The 16,936-nt window shown below is 38.0% G+C and overlaps 2 protein-coding genes across 2 annotated transcripts in view; both read left to right on the top strand.

Moving 5' to 3' along the window:
* Positions 1–3,515: 3,515 nt before the first annotated feature.
* myo1hb (myosin IHb) lies at positions 3,516–14,162 on the top strand. Its single transcript, XM_037691766.1, has 31 exons — positions 3,516–3,656; positions 4,035–4,150; positions 5,242–5,440; positions 5,545–5,625; positions 5,690–5,869; positions 5,951–6,049; positions 6,163–6,276; positions 6,380–6,451; positions 6,537–6,656; positions 6,750–6,817; positions 6,916–7,021; positions 7,121–7,201; positions 7,293–7,384; positions 7,485–7,579; positions 7,762–7,808; positions 8,518–8,598; positions 8,687–8,792; positions 8,883–9,000; positions 9,098–9,211; positions 9,309–9,385; positions 9,459–9,527; positions 9,627–9,711; positions 9,797–9,959; positions 11,192–11,275; positions 11,391–11,484; positions 11,823–11,878; positions 12,120–12,255; positions 12,369–12,439; positions 13,763–13,860; positions 13,962–14,061; positions 14,136–14,162. Exons 1-31 carry the CDS (start codon positions 3,531–3,533, stop codon positions 14,160–14,162), a joined length of 3,075 nt encoding a protein of 1,024 aa, XP_037547694.1. The 5' UTR covers positions 3,516–3,530.
* Positions 14,163–15,795: 1,633 nt separating this feature from the next.
* LOC119424539 (sushi domain-containing protein 2-like) overlaps positions 15,796–16,936 on the top strand; it is a 10,194-nt gene continuing 9,053 nt past the window's right edge. The window contains exon 1 of the mRNA XM_037692024.1: positions 15,796–15,815. Coding sequence (XP_037547952.1) covers positions 15,796–15,815 — 20 coding nt within the window. The remainder of the gene's footprint in view (positions 15,816–16,936) is intronic.

The raw sequence follows: 16,936 nt of genomic DNA, 5'->3' as shown, positions 1-16,936 counted from the left end.
TGTTTTGAAAAGACACTGCAAACACAATTTTGGTGATGCTACATTTCTTCCTCAACATATACAGTATATATATATATATATATATATATATATATTGCATGTTCTGATTTAATTTTAATATAATTATTTATTTACAAAAGCATCTTATGTGCTAAATTAATAAAATAACACAGAATAGTAAATTAGATGAACATAGCTGCAAGATTTCAAGAAAAAAACATTTGTTTCTTAAGTGCAGGAGTCGCATGTCTGTCTCCATGTTTATTGATGCCAGTTTGACTTTTTAAATAATTACTTGCTAATGAAGAGATAAACTGAGCAGTTTTACAACATTATAACTAAAGTGATGTTGGGTTAAAATTGGCATTAACACATCATAAAAAATTTAGAAAATGAGTGAAAATATCCTGGAGTCTGCATTTTTTTCTACTTCATCTGTCACAAAAACAAATGCTCACACAAATACATATTTAGAAACAGATTTTGAGCCTTCGTTGAACACGCAACATTATTTATGACTTCCTATTAAAGGAAGCAGCGACTGTAATCAGTCAGTGTTTCCTGTGTTCCCTTCAATAAAACCAGATGCTCAGTTCGGCTCACATCAGAAAAAAATACTGCAGCGAGCGTTAAAGACCCTCCAGGTAGGAATACTGTACACTTTTAATAGTTCGTTTTATTTCTGTTAACATTTTTAGGGCATTTTAACAATTGTATTGCTGCGTGTATGATTTACAAAAAGGTCTGAGAAATATTTTTATTATTGTAAAAAAACAACAACAACAAATAAAACCAGTTGTTTCGTAAACTCTCAAGATGTATTTCTCTCTTATTTACACTGTCGGTGCAAAAGGGATTCCCCAAAACAACCAGGTGTATGCGTCATCAGATTTATCAAGTCAATTCAAGGTTCTTTATCATTCGCACCACATGTGGTACATGTGGTGGAACTAAATTGTGTACACGGGGTCCCATTTACATCCAACAAAAGTATAAATTGTATAGAAAAACTAACATTCCTAAGATTTATAACAAAGCTTTGGAGAACAGTCATCAATTACAGAAGATCAATGCACTAAAGTTCACACTTATCAATGCTTTCACATGTCTGAGGCTCTGACACATTCTGACTTCCTGAACAGGGAAAAAAATAGTTAAAACCAGTTTCTGGGAGTGCAATGGGAGGCTGGCTTGAAACACATCAAGGAGGTGCTATTTATAAGACAGATCTGGGTTGGCAGGCCTCGGACTGATGAAGAAACTACTAAAAGAAACTTGTCCAGATGACATGATTTAACCTTTTTTGTGTTGCAGTGTGTGGTGTTCAGAACAATGTGGAAATGATTTATTTCAGATCTAACTCACTGGAACATCTTGCTGTGAGTTTGTGCTGTCAGCAGCCCGGCAGCTTGTCAGTTTGAGTTACTCTGACTTGGTGACGGGTCAGCTTGGCAGCCACGAATGCCAAACTACTGGAACACGATCCCAGATGGCTCAATAATAGCACCATAATTAAAGAAAATGGATCACTGATTATTATCTGGAAGACACCAAGCTCTGTATTAAGTAGCTGTGTTTATGCATCATATATTGAATACTACCACTTAACTGTGCTTTGTTGGCGGTAAGTGTTTGCTTAGCACCTGCACAAAAAATAAAAAATACAGATTGTGTTGCATGTGGGTGTTCTGTTGTAAACAAGAGTGGTGGCTCTGTAGACAACATGACGGCAGATAAGATAGTTGTGGCTGAATTTAGAGCGGACGTGTGCATAGAGGATGTGACCAAGGCCGCTAACGGGATAAGAGCACAAACTGCAGGCAGTGAGCTGCCCTTTGGAAAATATAATTTACCAGAAATCATAGCATGTGTGTGTGACTGTGTCCTGCAGCACTGACAGCTTTTAAAAAAACTGGGACACACAATAGGTGCCTGCTTTACAGACGTTTTTATTTCATTTTTTTTAAATGTGGACCCAAAAACTACACAGTGGTCTTTGATCAAGTGTTCAATGAGCTTTCTGTTGGTTTTTAAAGTTTTACATTTTAAACTTTGACTGCTTATTCACTCATTTAGCAGCCAAATACCTGTGTAATGATGGCTTTCTGTGTGCAAAAAGTGTTTTTATTTTTTAACCCAAGAGGAAAAAAACAAAACAAAAGAAAGATAAAGAAAGAACTGTAGACCTAAATGAGATGATCAGTCATGTCTTTAAGAAAAATGGGAAAATAAATATGTGGGTGATGCGTCTTTTAGAATCACGATCTTAAAATAAGAAAATACAATTGTATATGTCATATTATGTTATCTTTGATGTTTTTTTGGAGGCAACTAAAGAAAATATACCAGTTTTTGTATTTAGCACAAGCTCCAAGTAACAAAGTCCTTAAGTATTCAACCTCAAATATGACTACCGTAATTTCTGGACTGAAACTACTTTTTTCACACACTTTGAACACCGTGGCTTATACAATGCTGCGGCTTATTTATTGATTTTTTATTTTTTTGATGGGTTATCGAGCTTCATGCCACCAAAAGATTTAGCCTCGTCACACCTGGGCGCTCACATAGCTGCCCCATACACGTCTCTCTTGGGGGGCGGGTCCTCGTGACTCATTGAGACTACCTGTATAAATAAATCTAACGAAGTTGTCAAGTACTCTGAACAGATTCATTTTGTTGAAACATTTCGTCTTTTATTCAAAAGACTTTGTCAATCTTGGGAGCTGCAATAAACTATACTAACTCAGTGCTAACAATACAAACTAACCAATAAACTGCAATAAAAATAAAATATGTTACTGGCGCATATTTAATTAAACGTATATTTCTGTGTAAATATTTCATGTTACAACGTGGACACCTGCGGCTTGTATACAAGCGTGGCCTATATATGTACAATTTTTTTTTTCTTTTAAAATTTAGTGGGCGTGGCTTATATTCAGGCGCACTCAATAGTCTGAAAATTACGGTAATTGCTAAACTGTGTCTTAGTTTGTTGTTATATGGAGTTAGGAGGCTTTCTTATGCTTAAAAAAACATGTTCTTCTGAAAATGGACAGTTACTGGAAGGATATAAGTAAAAGCAATCACAGTTTGAAATAATAGTTCAGAAATTCTGAGGAATTAAACATCAACACCACTTCAAAGAGGAAAAGAAAGTCAAAAAGCAAAGAAATGAAAGGTGGTTTATGACAGAGACGATAAGACCTGTGCTACCTTCATGGTTGTGGGATGTCAAAGTCAAAGTTTCTTTATTTGTTATACGCACCACATGTGGTACATGTGGTGGAATGAAATTGTGTACATAGTGTCCCATTTACATCCAACAGAAGAATAAAATGTAAAAGAAAAACAGTAATAAGACCTAAAATATGAACTAAAAAAAAACATTAAACTACAAATATGCTAAGCACTAGTAGTACAAGAACAATACACCGAACTGAACAGCGGCACAAAGAACAGTCACTGAAGAGTTGCTGTTTTCTTCTCAGAGCCTGGAGGAGCGGTGCAACCGGATCCTGAGGAACATGGAGGCCTCCTTGACGGCCCGAGATCGCGTGGGCATCCAGGATTTTGTCCTCCTGGATGCCTACACGAGTGAGAGTGCCTTCCTGGACAACCTGAGGAAACGCTTCCACGAGAATCTCATTTACGTGAGTCATTTCCCATGTCCTTCCTGTGTGGTGCTACTTTGGATGGACACCCTCAGTCTAATCAAACATCGCCCCCCTCTTGACCTCCAACCCCCTCTCATCCTAACACGACACCCGCTTCAGCAGAATGTGGGACCTGGTGCTGCTGAGATAGCAGCTCTGGTTCTTCAAATGTGCAGAGCGAGCACTCAGAAGGTCACGACCTGACAAGTGATTAACTTAACTTATTGCTCTTGATAAAGGACAAAACTAAATATAAGCAGAGGAATGAAACATAGATATCAGTTGATGTCATGAGATCATTGAGAAGAATTGTTTTTATTGTCGAACGTGCAAGAGCTGCAGAGCATGAGTTCACGTCCTTGTCTTCTTTCATAGACCTACATCGGGACTCTGCTGGTGTCGGTGAACCCGTACAAAGAGTTGGACATCTACAGCAAAAAGCAAATGGACACGTACATGGGAGTTAACTTCTTTGAGCTGCCGCCTCATATGTGAGTTTTCTTTTTCTTTTATAATACCTGCAAACAACTTGAACTTTATTTACAAAGAAGTAACCGATACCTGTGGTATTGTTTTGTTCAGGAGACAATCCCCCAAATCCAAATCCTCCTAGTTTTAGTTATTTAGGAACGTGACTCACTCAGAGTGTTTATGATGCTTCAACGATGTAGATAATCCAAAACCCGAATGAACAATTACCTCATAATCAGTGGCGGCTCCTGAGCAAAATTATAAGTGGGGTGGACATTAATTTCATGAATCACTGAAAAAAAGGAAATATTCTGCTTAATATTTTGTTTATTGTTGTTTTGTGTGCAAGTGTTTCTACAAAGTTTTTGGCTTTTGTCTCCCTACCATGGGTCGAGGTTGTGTCTCGTGAACAATAGTCCGGTCTAATAAATCAGTGAAACGCCTTCCACAGTCACGCTCCACCTGCCAGGTGCACCACTTTCTAATTTGGATTGGATTTCTAATTTGATTTTGAAGTCATAACTTTGAAACAATAATCCAGATTAATGCAGTTTAATGAGAGGAAAAAAGTTAAGTGAAACAACAACAAAAAAAACAAAACAAAGTAAAAAATTAGGATAGAAAATACGTATAATCACCATATCAAATAAAATAACCAGTATGGGATCAAACCCACAATCAAGTGGTTGCAAGAGCAGTGCTTTAACCAATTATCCACCATAGACACAGAACTCTTTAAAGAAGATCCCCTCTGTCTGCTTCAAATGAATATAAAACCATGATATCTCCACTGATGGACTCAGCAGGTTTCGCTGCAGCTGTAGTTTGTTGATCTCACAGGTCTAGGGTTAGTAATGGTCATATCAACGTGCTAAAATAAGTCAAATGTGTCCACAGGGCAGGAAATCAGATGCCACAAATGAAACTCTTGGCTCTGCCTGTTCAGATCACTGTTCATTTTACTGGGAATTTTGTCTCCAGTAGTTTAATTTATACGATTATGTCGTCCTAAATTTACATTGAATAAAAAGCTGTGCTTTATCCTAAATGTAAAACAAATCCAAATATGTTTTTACTTGTTTTTTTAAATGCCTTGTCTTTGTATTTTCAGCTACGCTCTGGCAGATAACGTCTTCCGCACCATGAAGTCTGAATTCAACAACCACTTCATCCTGATCTCTGGGGAGAGTGGGGCTGGAAAAACCGAGGCCTCCAAGAAAATTCTTCAGTTCTACGCCGTCAGCTGTCCAAGCACCAAAGTCCTAAACAACGTCCGGGACAGGCTGCTTCTCTCTAATCCAGTGCTCGAAGTTAGTGACAGAGAGTTTGTGCTCTTAAAGTCCAGTTTTAGGCTAAAACTATATCTTTAAATCATGCAATTTACAAAGTTTTCTTTGTTTTTTCAAACCTTTAGGCTTTCGGAAATGCCAAAACTCTGAAGAACGACAACTCAAGCCGCTTCGGGAAATACATGGACATCCAGTTTGACCACCAGGTACACTGAAACATTTACCTGAAGATCTAATGAGCTGAGAGTTTAACACTGACCGTTCATGCAGGGTGGAGCTGTCGGGGGTCACATTCTCAATTACCTGCTGGAGAAGTCCCGTGTGGTGCACCAGAACCACGGAGAGAGAAATTTCCACATCTTCTACCAGCTGGTGGAAGGAGGAGAAGAAGACCTGCTCCTCTGGCTTGGCCTGGAGAGGAACTGCAAGAACTACCGTTACCTTGTACAGGTCAGATGGACACAAGAAAAGGAGGCATGGAGATGGACATGAAATAATTTGTATTTAGTGTTTGATTTTCTCTGCTTTCAGGGAGATTGTGCCAAAGTTAGCTCTATCAACGATAAACGTGAGTGGAAGACAGTGAGGAAAGCACTTTCTGTCATAGACTTCAGTGAAGGGGAAACTGAGGTGAGGAGGCTCAGTTTAATTAACTTTAATAGCCACTATATGACAGTTAAATGGAATATATTTTACATTTTTCAATTAACAAATCACTTTTTGTTTCTCTCGGCCAAATGCAGGACCTGTTTGGAGTTATTGGTAGCGTGCTCCACTTAGGAAATGTAAAGTTTGATGCAGATGCTCGAGGATACGCCACTCTCAGCAACAACCCAGAGTTGCAATGGGTGTCAAAGGTGGATTCCAAGCAAACATTTAAGTCCTACCCACACACAACTTTAACATGTCTAACTCCAGTGAATTGAATGCATGCTATTTTTCTTGGTCTTTGCTGTGCAGTTGTTGGGGATTCCTAATCAGGTGCTACAACAGGGCTTAACCCACAGAAAGATAGAAGCCAAAACAGAGGAGGTGGGTTTTATAAACCTTTAAAAGTATTTAACTTTATGCTGTTGTTGATTTGCAATTAAAAGTTAATATTATTTTATTGTGAAAGGTGCTCAGTCCCTTCTCCGTGGACCATGCAGTATATGCCAGGGATGCCCTTGCCAAAGCCATCTACGGCCGCACTTTCAACTGGCTGGTCAACAAGATCAATGAATCTTTAGCTAACAAGGTAAGCGCTTATCTTGATTCATAATCACTGTAAATGGGGGAGAATTAAACCATCAACCCCCTAAAACTTTACATCTGTGTGCGCTATATGCAGGATTCGTCCAGGAAAACAGTGATTGGTTTGCTGGACATCTATGGGTTTGAAGTTTTCAATGTGAACAGGTGAACTCTCACACGTTTGAGCAATTCCTCCAAGGCAAAAGTCTAAAAAAACCCCCCAAAAAACAAGAGTTTGACACTGACAACACCGGTTGTTTCAGCTTCGAACAGTTTTGCATCAACTTCTGCAACGAGAAGCTGCAGCAGCTTTTCATCCAGCTGACCCTCAAATCAGAACAGGAGGAATACGAGATGGAGGGGATTGAGGTAAAATCCTAGTACTTCACAAAGTGGAACTATTTTTCTTAGTCAGCTCATGTACAATAAAGTTTGATCCACTCAAGCTGCTCTCGTTTGTGTGCACAGTGGGAACCGGTGCCATATTTCAACAACAAGATCATCTGTGATCTGGTGGAGGAAAAATTTAGAGGAATTATCTCTTTGCTGGTAAGCGATGGTGCTGCAGAACAACACACACAAAAAAACTATCATTAAGTATATAAACATGACTGGAAAGTTGCTGTTTCTGTTGTTACAGGATGAGGAGTGTCTGCGCCCTGGAGAGGCCACAGATCTCACTTTCCTGGAAAAGATTGAGGAAAAAATTGGCGGCCATCCTCACTTTGTCACGTGAGACTTCAAGCTTTTCAGGAAACATGTTCCAGAAATCCAAATAAGACAAAATCATAAATATTAAATTAATTTGCAATGATGTTCCTCCTCCCCGCAGTCACAAACTTGCAAACAAAGACACAAGAAAAACACTGAACCGAGGAGACTTCCGTCTGTTGCACTACGCTGGGGAGGTCACATACTGTGTTGTTGGTAAGAGACAACAAACAAGTCTCTAGATGCTGAAAACTGTGATGTAGATCTATAAAAAACAGATTTCTGTCAAATAATGTGTTTAATGTTACTGGACTCAATGAACTTTCTGTGAGACTAAGTTTAAAAAAAAAAATCTCCATGAAATGCACTTTTTAATCGTTTGTTCTGCAACTTTTCAGGATTCTTGGACAAAAACAATGATCTGTTGTATCGAACTGGAAAAGAGGTGCTTTATTGTGACATTATTTTTATTTTATTCCATACAAACAGATGTATCTAACTCATACACACAATTGTTCTTTTGAAAATATGATTTATGATTTATACAATTTTTACTGCTATTAAACACATCAGAATAAAAGTAAAAATCTTGTTTTGTATACAGAAGTCTGGATGTAAATTTATCTAAACTCACTATGAGCATGAATGTTTTATTTAAATTGTTTTTTTTTTCTGAGAGGGAATGAATGTGCAATATAAAACATAAGATTATATCGTATTTTTCAGAATATAAGGCACACTTAAAATCCTTTAATTTTCTCAAAAATCGACAGTGAGCCTTATGTATGAAAACAGACCAGTTCATTGATATTGCAACTTATAATCCTGTGCGCCTTATGTATGAAAACAGACCAGTTCATTGATATTGTGCTTTATAATCCTGTGTGCCTTAAAGTCCAAAAAATACTGTAGCTGTTGGTATTCAGGAATCAGATAAACTAAAGCTACAAACTTCAAAATCTAAATATATTCCACATTATTTTAGTGGACTTTGCTTAAAAGTTTGACCTAATAAATAAGTCCACGGCAAAAGATAAATTTTAGCCGGTTTTATCCATTCAGCAACTAATAGGTTTCATAGTTTTGGTGTTAAACCATTAATCTATCCTGTATAGCCTTGGTACTTCTACTTCTACTTGTTCCTGTTCTTTTAGGTCATGAGGCAGTCCAAGAACGCCATCATCAAACATTGTTTTCCCTCCAGTGAACCAGACAGCAAGAAGAGGCCCGAAACTGTACGAAGCTACTCAGAGGATGCTGAATGTCTCAAAAATCATAAATGCATATTTTATATGTTCTTTGCATGTGTTGGTGATTTTTCAGGTGGTGACCCAGTTTAAGAATAGCCTGGTTGGCCTGACTGAGATCTTAATGTCCAAAGAACCTTGGTATGTCCGCTGCGTTAAACCCAACGAAGCCAAACAGCCAGGTGAGACCTTGTGTCTGGAAGAAGCTGGTCCGTAAAGCAGTAGTCAAGATCAGGCGTTAAGAGTTCAGATGGTGGTTTTGTGATCTGCAGGCCAGTTTGATGATGTGTTGGTTAGACATCAAGTTAAGTACCTGGGGCTGATGGAGCACCTCAGGGTCAGACGGGCTGGGTTTGCATATCGCCGTAAATATGAGATATTTCTCCAGAGGTAGCCCACACAGATTATGGTGTTATTTTTGGCTTACATGATTTTCTTTGTCTAAAGTTTGCCTTTTGTTTGCTCACCGCTCCACTTCTGCACCCAGATACAAGGCTTTGTGTCCGGACACCTGGCCCAACTGGAAAGGTAGTCCAGCAGAAGGTGTGCTGTGCCTCATTAAACACTTGGGTTATAAACCTGATGAGTACAAGATGGGAAGGTATAGGCCAGTAGCTCTCACACTGGGTCTATTAATGCAGACACACCACAGGATTGTAGGTTTTATTTGCTCTACACTTTTGCTTCTTCATCTAAAGGACAAAGATTTTCATCCGCCACCCTCGGACTCTGTTTGCAACAGAGGACGCCTTTCAGATCTGCAAACATAAGCTAGGTGAGACATGGTTTAGTGATGCTACATATAATGTATCACATCACATGAGTAAATATCGGATCCGTCAATACAGCAACAAGGATTCAGGCCAAATATAAAGGCTACAGGGTGAAAGAGGACTACCTGAAACAGAAGGAGGCTGGTGAGTGACGAGGGCGATCAAGAAGAGGATCTTTAATTACCTTTTATTACATTTAAACCAGATTAAAACAGTTTATGCTGCCTTGTCTGATCAAAACAGCCACAAAGATAGAGAACTGTTGGAGAGGTCTGATGGCGAGGAAGGAACGGGAGAGGAGAGCTTGGGCCGTCAAAGTCATCAAACGGTAAACAAAACACATAACAAGACAAAAAAGCAGTGTCTGTGACATGATACAGCAGTTTAATGTAAGATAATTATTTGTGCTGAAGGTTCATCAAAGGTTTCATGGCCAGAAATGAACCAGCCTGCATCGACAACAGTGAATACCTGGCCTACGTGAGGCAGAACTACCTCTCACGACTGAAGGAGAACCTTCCCAAAACCGTCCTGGAGAAAGACTCCTGGCTCACGCCGCCTCCTGTCATGAGGGAGGTGAGTTCATTCATTCATTAAAAAAAAAAGACTCTGTACACTGTTTTTAACAAAGAATGATGGCAACAGTAGACAATCATAAAAGAAGGCATATACAAATTGAAAAAATAAATGGAAGAAAATGACATTAAAAAACAAAACAAAAACAGCTACAATGTAAATCGTTGTAGAAAACTAAAAACAGGAACATGTCTGCATTGGTTCTTGCCAGGAACTTAACAGACGTTTGAAGCCACTTGAGAGGTCAAGGTCGAGAGCCTCAGATCTTTTTGCAAGATATTCCAGGAAACAGGAGCGGAGTAGGAGAAGGCCCTTTTGCCTAGTTCAGTCCTCACTGAGGGGACACTGCATGTAATAATGTCCCGAGAGCGCACGCTGTAGCTGCACTCACGCAGAGACATGTAGGAGGAGATGTATGAAGGCAACAGACCAAGAAGTGATTTAAATATGAAAATGTACCAGTGAGAGAGTCTGTGTGAACTTAATGATGACCAGTGAACCAGTGAATACAGGGTGCGATGGTGGGTACGGTAGTTACAGCCAGTTATGAATCGTACCGCACCATAATAGGCAGCGTCCAACATCTGCAAGGTGCTTGTAGGAGCGCTCATGTAAATTATGTCACCATAGTCAATGGAGGTAAGGAAAGTCACAGTTACAAGGTGTTTCCTAGCATTCATAGTTAGACCGGATCTATTTCTGAAAAAGAAGCCCAATTTAACTTTCAGTTTCTTTACCAAGTGTTTGACGTGGGACTTAAAAGAGAGATGCGAAACGACCAAGATACTCAAGTATTTGTAGGAAACGACAAACTCAATAGGAACACCAATCAAAGATAAAATACAAGGAAGGGCTGCTGGAATGATTTCCTGTTAGAAAAAAGCATCACTTTAGTTTTGTTGGCGTTTAGGACCAGTTTGAGATGGAACAAATCTGACTGGATGATGCTGAAAGCAGATTGCAAAAGCTCGAAAACCTTAACAACTGTTTCAGCTCGACAATAAACAACTGTATCATCAGCATAGAAATGTAACGATGCATCAGGGATGATCTGACCTACATTACCTATGTAGATTGTGAAAAGGGTGGGTCCTAAGACTGAGCCTTGTGGTACACCAATGTTACACCATTGAGTGTTTTTTTTAAGAATGCAGAGCAGCAGATGGAATTAAAAACATCTTGTTAAGAAACTAAATCAAGTAGCTCGTCACAGTCAGCTGCACGTTTTGCAGGTCTCACAACGCCTACAGAAGATTTACATTCGCAGCCTGGTGAGAAAGTATGTCCGCGGACTCACCCCCCAAAGGAAATCACAGGTACAACTCACCCTTTAAAGTGTGTAAAATAACAAAAAAATACTGTTTTACAGTTTTTGTTCTAAATCCTATTTAGTGAACAAAATTATTTATTTTAACATTTCTTTCCCTCCAGCTCCTGTTGAAAGTCCAGACCAGCTCCATGTTCAAAGGAAAAAAGGAGAACTATCCCTTTAGTGTGTGCAGACTGTTTGTGGACACCAGGATTAGTAAGATTAGTTATAGAGCATTCTTATTAACACTTGGTGGATTTATCAAAGGAAACATCTAGGAACCACACGATCTGTGGTTACTACAATCATTCCTCCTGTTGTTACAATATTTGTGGTAATTTCCTATCTTTAAAGTAACAGAGAAGTAATGTTACCTTTAGATAGACTTATAGTGTTTTTCATGTACCTGTGTTTCTTCCCCATTTAAAAGTACACATAATAAACCAGGAATTTTAATCAACCTTTAGCCTTTCTATTAACAGACTAACATGATTAATTCTGTATGTTCATATAGTCTTCTCGTTTTTTTAAAATTGTTTTACTGTTTTGCGAAGTTCTAGAAGACATACACATGAAGGTCCTTCAGATGATTCAACATGAGCACATCAAGGTAAACAAATATCTTTATTTTTCCTCGACACATTTGAATTTATTTCATTTTACGGCAGGATTTATTCACCATCATTCCTCACAACATCCAAGTCATAAAGGGGAGCAGCAGTATTAAACACGCTAATTAAATATATATATATAATTAACTATACATACTAAATATTGCACTTTGAATTGCAGCAAGTTTACAGTAGATGGTGTGGGATAAATGTGCATTTAGTGGTATGTCATGTCCACAGTACAGTGTTCCCGTGGTGAAATACGACAGGAACGGCTTCAGGCCTCGTCTCCGGCAGCTCATCTTCACCCAGGAAGCTGCTTACCTGATCGAAGAGGCCAAAATCAAGCAGCGGATCAATTACACCTCTCTGAAAGGTAACACTGATCTAAATAAGTTTCATCATCTGATGGAAAAACCACACAGATGTTTAAAATGCACATTTAATGCACTTGTTGTGCATGGTTTTTAAAGGTAACCTGTTTTGTAGGCGTGTCTGTGAGCAACCTGAGTGACAACTTCCTGATCCTTCATGTCACGTGTGATGATCTTAAACAAAAGGTACAGTTAAAAAAACTTGCCAAGACGCTTGACTCATCGAAACATGTTTGTACGACATAAACTTATTGAGCTTAGGTTTGTTAATGTCAAACTCACATAGGTGTGAATTTAAACCCCTCTGGCAACACCTAAAGGAAAATATTTTTAAAAAAGTAGTTTGATCCCCTGTAATTAAAATGAGTCTTTTAAAAAAAACAAAAACAGTTGAATTATCCATACCAGATTATGTGGACCCAACCAAAATATGAATAGCCTATATGATTATTTCATCTTATTTGTGTGATTTTTTTTCCCACTCCTGTAGTTTACAAAGTTTATCCAAGTACCGTAACCTTTTATACTTTTGAACATTTGTTATGATGTGTAACTATGACAACAAGGTGGTTTTGTACAACTGGGAGCTGGTGATTAACATCTCAAAGCTCAAATAATACCTCAACTACAGTCCCAAATCCCAAATGAGTTGAAAAGGAGGTACCGTGGATGCATTCCCGTCTCTCTGGAGGCATTGCTCGAGTGCTTGACCGCTGAGATATTGGAGATGGCGGGAAATGTGGCTTGTGACAGCGGGAGGGCCAAGATCGTTCCCCGGCACCTACAGTTTCATCCGACAAGGCGACACGGAGCTCGGCAGGCTGATGGGAGAAATAGCCATCGCTCCGGGAGGAGTTCTGCCCAGCATTCAAGCAGTCCTGCTGCCCAGGAGGACCGAGAGGTCTGCTGTGTCTGGACGGACGGATTGGCATCTGCAACCAGTTTGTTCAGATCCGCTGTGGGGTGGATGGTGCATGAAGAGCAAAATAACTGATCTGAAGAACTTAATGAGAGTGCGTTTGATTTATGGTAATTCAAAGTTTCATTTGTTCACTGTGACCTCTTGGGTAATTTTAATGGTCTGATTTTTTTAACCTTTATTAATACATGTAGTCCCATTGAATCATGAGATGTGAATTGGGCAGCTATGTGAGTGCCCAGATGTGATGAAGCTAATTGTTTTGGTGGCAGGAAGTTCGTTAGCCCGTCAAAAAAAAAAAAAAAAAACATCCAAAAATTAGCCACATCATTGTATATGCTGCAGGTTTCAAAGCCTGTGGAAAAAGTAGCTTATCTTCTGGAAATTACGGTAATTGTTTTTATTGTAGATTTGTCAGCTTATTTAAGAAACACAATCTGGCAACACTTGATTCTGCTAATGTCCAAGAGTGTGAATTTCTACATCCTTGGGGGAACTTAAAGGGTTCCAAACTTTAGTCCTGATTTACCTGTAAATGCATTAATCGGTCAATCAGGTAATAAAATAATTGACGAGCCTTGCTCTTCCAGGGAGATCTGGTTCTGCAGTGCGACCACCTGTTCGAAGCCCTGACCAAGCTGAGTGTTACTGCTGACAAGCAGAACTGCATCAAAGTGGTCCAGGGAAGGTACAGAACCTGTACATGAGGCAACATTTTAATAAGCAGGGTACATTTTAAAAGCTATGTCAGCTCAGTGTGGATTTTTCTTTTAATTGTCATTCAATCAGTGTGAGATTTGACATCCAGCCTGGCAGAGAGGGGTTTGTTGACTTCAAGAGTGGTCAGGAATCCACCGTCTACAGGGCAAAGAACGGTCACTTGATGGTGGTGAGTCTGGAGTTCACATGAAGGTAATTTATCTGAAGATGTGAGAAACTAACTGAGCTTTCTGCGCCTTCTAGGAATCAACAAGAGTCAAGTCCAGATGAAGCTTGCAGAGCATAACCTCGTTCATGGACAGCCTAAACAAACAGTCATGTTTGCTCTACACAGCTCTATTGACGTTTTTGGGTTATTTAAGTTTTGTCAGCTGATATTTAATTTTGCATCTTTATTGTTATACATGCTGTTATTGCACAAATACTGCCAATTAGTTTAGTTGTAGCAAGGGTAAATTATAGCTGAGCCTGGCCAGAAAAATGTTTTGGCTTTAATCATCTCTGAAGAAACTGAATCTGGAGCAGAATCAAGAATAAATGATGTGTCAACGTAACAGTAGACGTATGCGTGAAGCCACATTTTCATATTAAATTTAACAAAAATGATGTGTAGTTTCAAATATTTACCTTTTTTTTTTTTTTTTTTTTTTTTTACCAAATCAGTGCAAATGCAGAACTAAACACATCAGCTGCTTGTCATTTTATGGTGTTTCTGTGGTGACTCCTCCTGTAGCAGCGCCCCCTGCTGGACATCTGCTGAACCTGCAGAAGACTCATGGCTTCCAGAGAAAAGCTGCAAATAACTTTCTTCTAAGCTTTGTTTGGTCACATAAAAAAAAAAAAAATGCTGTCATGTCTGTTTAGGCACATCATTACGCTTACAAATAAAATTGTTTTGAGCTTTATTTGTTTTATTCTTCTGTAACGTCCATTTTCAAAAATATTGACTTCTTCATAATCAAAAAATAAAATGTTGATTTTCTGAAAAAATGACAGCTTGTTAGTCATAATTTCAGTAATATACATTAATTCTGATAAATTAAATTTGAACATATAAACATTTTTTAAAAAACACAATAAAAATTACATTTTGGATGTTTAAACTCCCCAATTGTTTTAACTTGAATTTAATGCATTTGGATCATTTTAACAGCCAACTAAACAGTCTTTGTTGTACTGCATTTAAGTAATGATATAAACTTATAAATTGACTGAATACTTCTAATTAAACCCAACTCGACCACTTTGCCTAAAATATACAATAATTTTAACTGAATAAAGTTTGTGCCGTGGGTTTTTTGAACTTTAAGTTCCCTGAGGCCTTGAGTTGCTATTTTAATTAACTTAAAACTATTTGCTCCATATCCTTTTGGGAAACTCGCAAATCATTTCAATCAGTTGAAATGCAGTATTTAGATATAATTATTATTTTACACTTACACAAGTTTAATAAAATCATTTGACACAAGTAGTTTAAGGAATTAATGTTTTGTTTCCTTGGACACACGTGAAGATGTTTGGTTTATTATCTCCACTACTCATTTTTTATCTATAATTTGGATATTTTATAAAATAATCAAAATGAGAAAGTGCCAAGTCAAGTGAGATTCTGAACGTCAAAATCAACAACCGTAAATGTTTGAAGCCAGAAATACATTTTTTAAATTCGACTGGCTCAAAATGAGAAAAAACCTCATGAGCACACCGCTGAAAATAAGACTCTAGTTACTGATTAAACTGCAGTTTGTAAATGAAGGTTATCAAAAGTCCAAGGTTTGAAAAAAAATGCTGAGCCATGCGCGGTTAAAAACACGAAGCCAGTTTTTAATCAGAACGCAGCAGACGTCTGAGCTGACAGGATGAGGAAACCCATCGCTGCTCTGATTTTTATTCTTCTGGTTTCATGTGTCTGCAGAACAACAGGTGAGTATCACATTCATATATATATATATATATATATATATATATATATACTTTCCGCTGTTCCCTGAATTTGTTATTTAGACTAGATTTTACTGCTGCAGAAAAGTATTTAGTTCTAAGCAATTTTTCCACAGAAACAGTAAATATGCAAATATGCAGCTTGATTAAGTTGTGGACATTTATAAACATTTATATAAATTTATACATATCTGCTCAGTTGTATATTGTTGTAATTTCTACCAACCTTGAAGTAAGCACACTGTGCATTTTCCAGCAGTTATCTTGGACCTGTCCTTCCTCTGACTCCCTACAAGATACTCTGTACTCCTTTGGACAGACTCTGTACTGATTGTAAATTTGTGCACAGAGATGATCAAACCTTCAAAGACCAGATCATTCTTTGTTGGTCAGGTTTCTACACAGCAGATGAAGTTATTTTAGGACAGAACACAACGATCCGCTCAGAGAGATGGAGCATTCTAATGCGTGGGTCTCATATCTCAAATCATGGTAAAGTGCAGGGGTGCCCAAACATTTCCCCTGAGGGGGCCAAAATTAAAATTTATCAGAGGGCTTCAGGCCAAACGCAATAATATAATACATGAAATGCAAATACTTCTTTAAGTAAAGTCCTTTTATTTTTATATAGTTATTTAACCTTCATTTTTTGTATAAAGAGCATTACAGAACACAACATATAACAAGTCATATACAAAGGAAAATTAAGCAAATATCTAAATTTTAGCATTTCAATAAATTATATTTAATGCAAAATGTCAAAAAGTGCATGTCCAACAGCAACACAACTCAACATGTATGTCTGCAAAAGAAATGTTAATAAAGTAACTAGATTAGCTCCTGGTGGGCCAACTTTGGCCCGTGGGCCCCCACTTTGGGCAACTCTGGCAATAATGTAAAACCTAACCATTGACAGCTTTTTAAAAATTAATTTATATAAAAAAAGGAAACATTCTGTTCAAAAACATTAACTTGTAGATTCAGTTTGATGGCAGTTTAAGGTTCGTTTATGACAAATAAAACTAAGCAATTATAATCTGTTTAGACATTCAACTTATTGTAAGCTCCAGGGTATAGTTAGCCTTTAACACTTAGATAAAAAA

This window comes from Nematolebias whitei, chromosome 18 (assembly GCF_014905685.2).
Source record: "Nematolebias whitei isolate Nwh7 chromosome 18, NemWhi1, whole genome shotgun sequence".
Lineage (NCBI taxonomy): Eukaryota > Metazoa > Chordata > Actinopteri > Cyprinodontiformes > Rivulidae > Nematolebias > Nematolebias whitei.
This window is presented reverse-complemented; position numbering and strand designations above follow the sequence as displayed.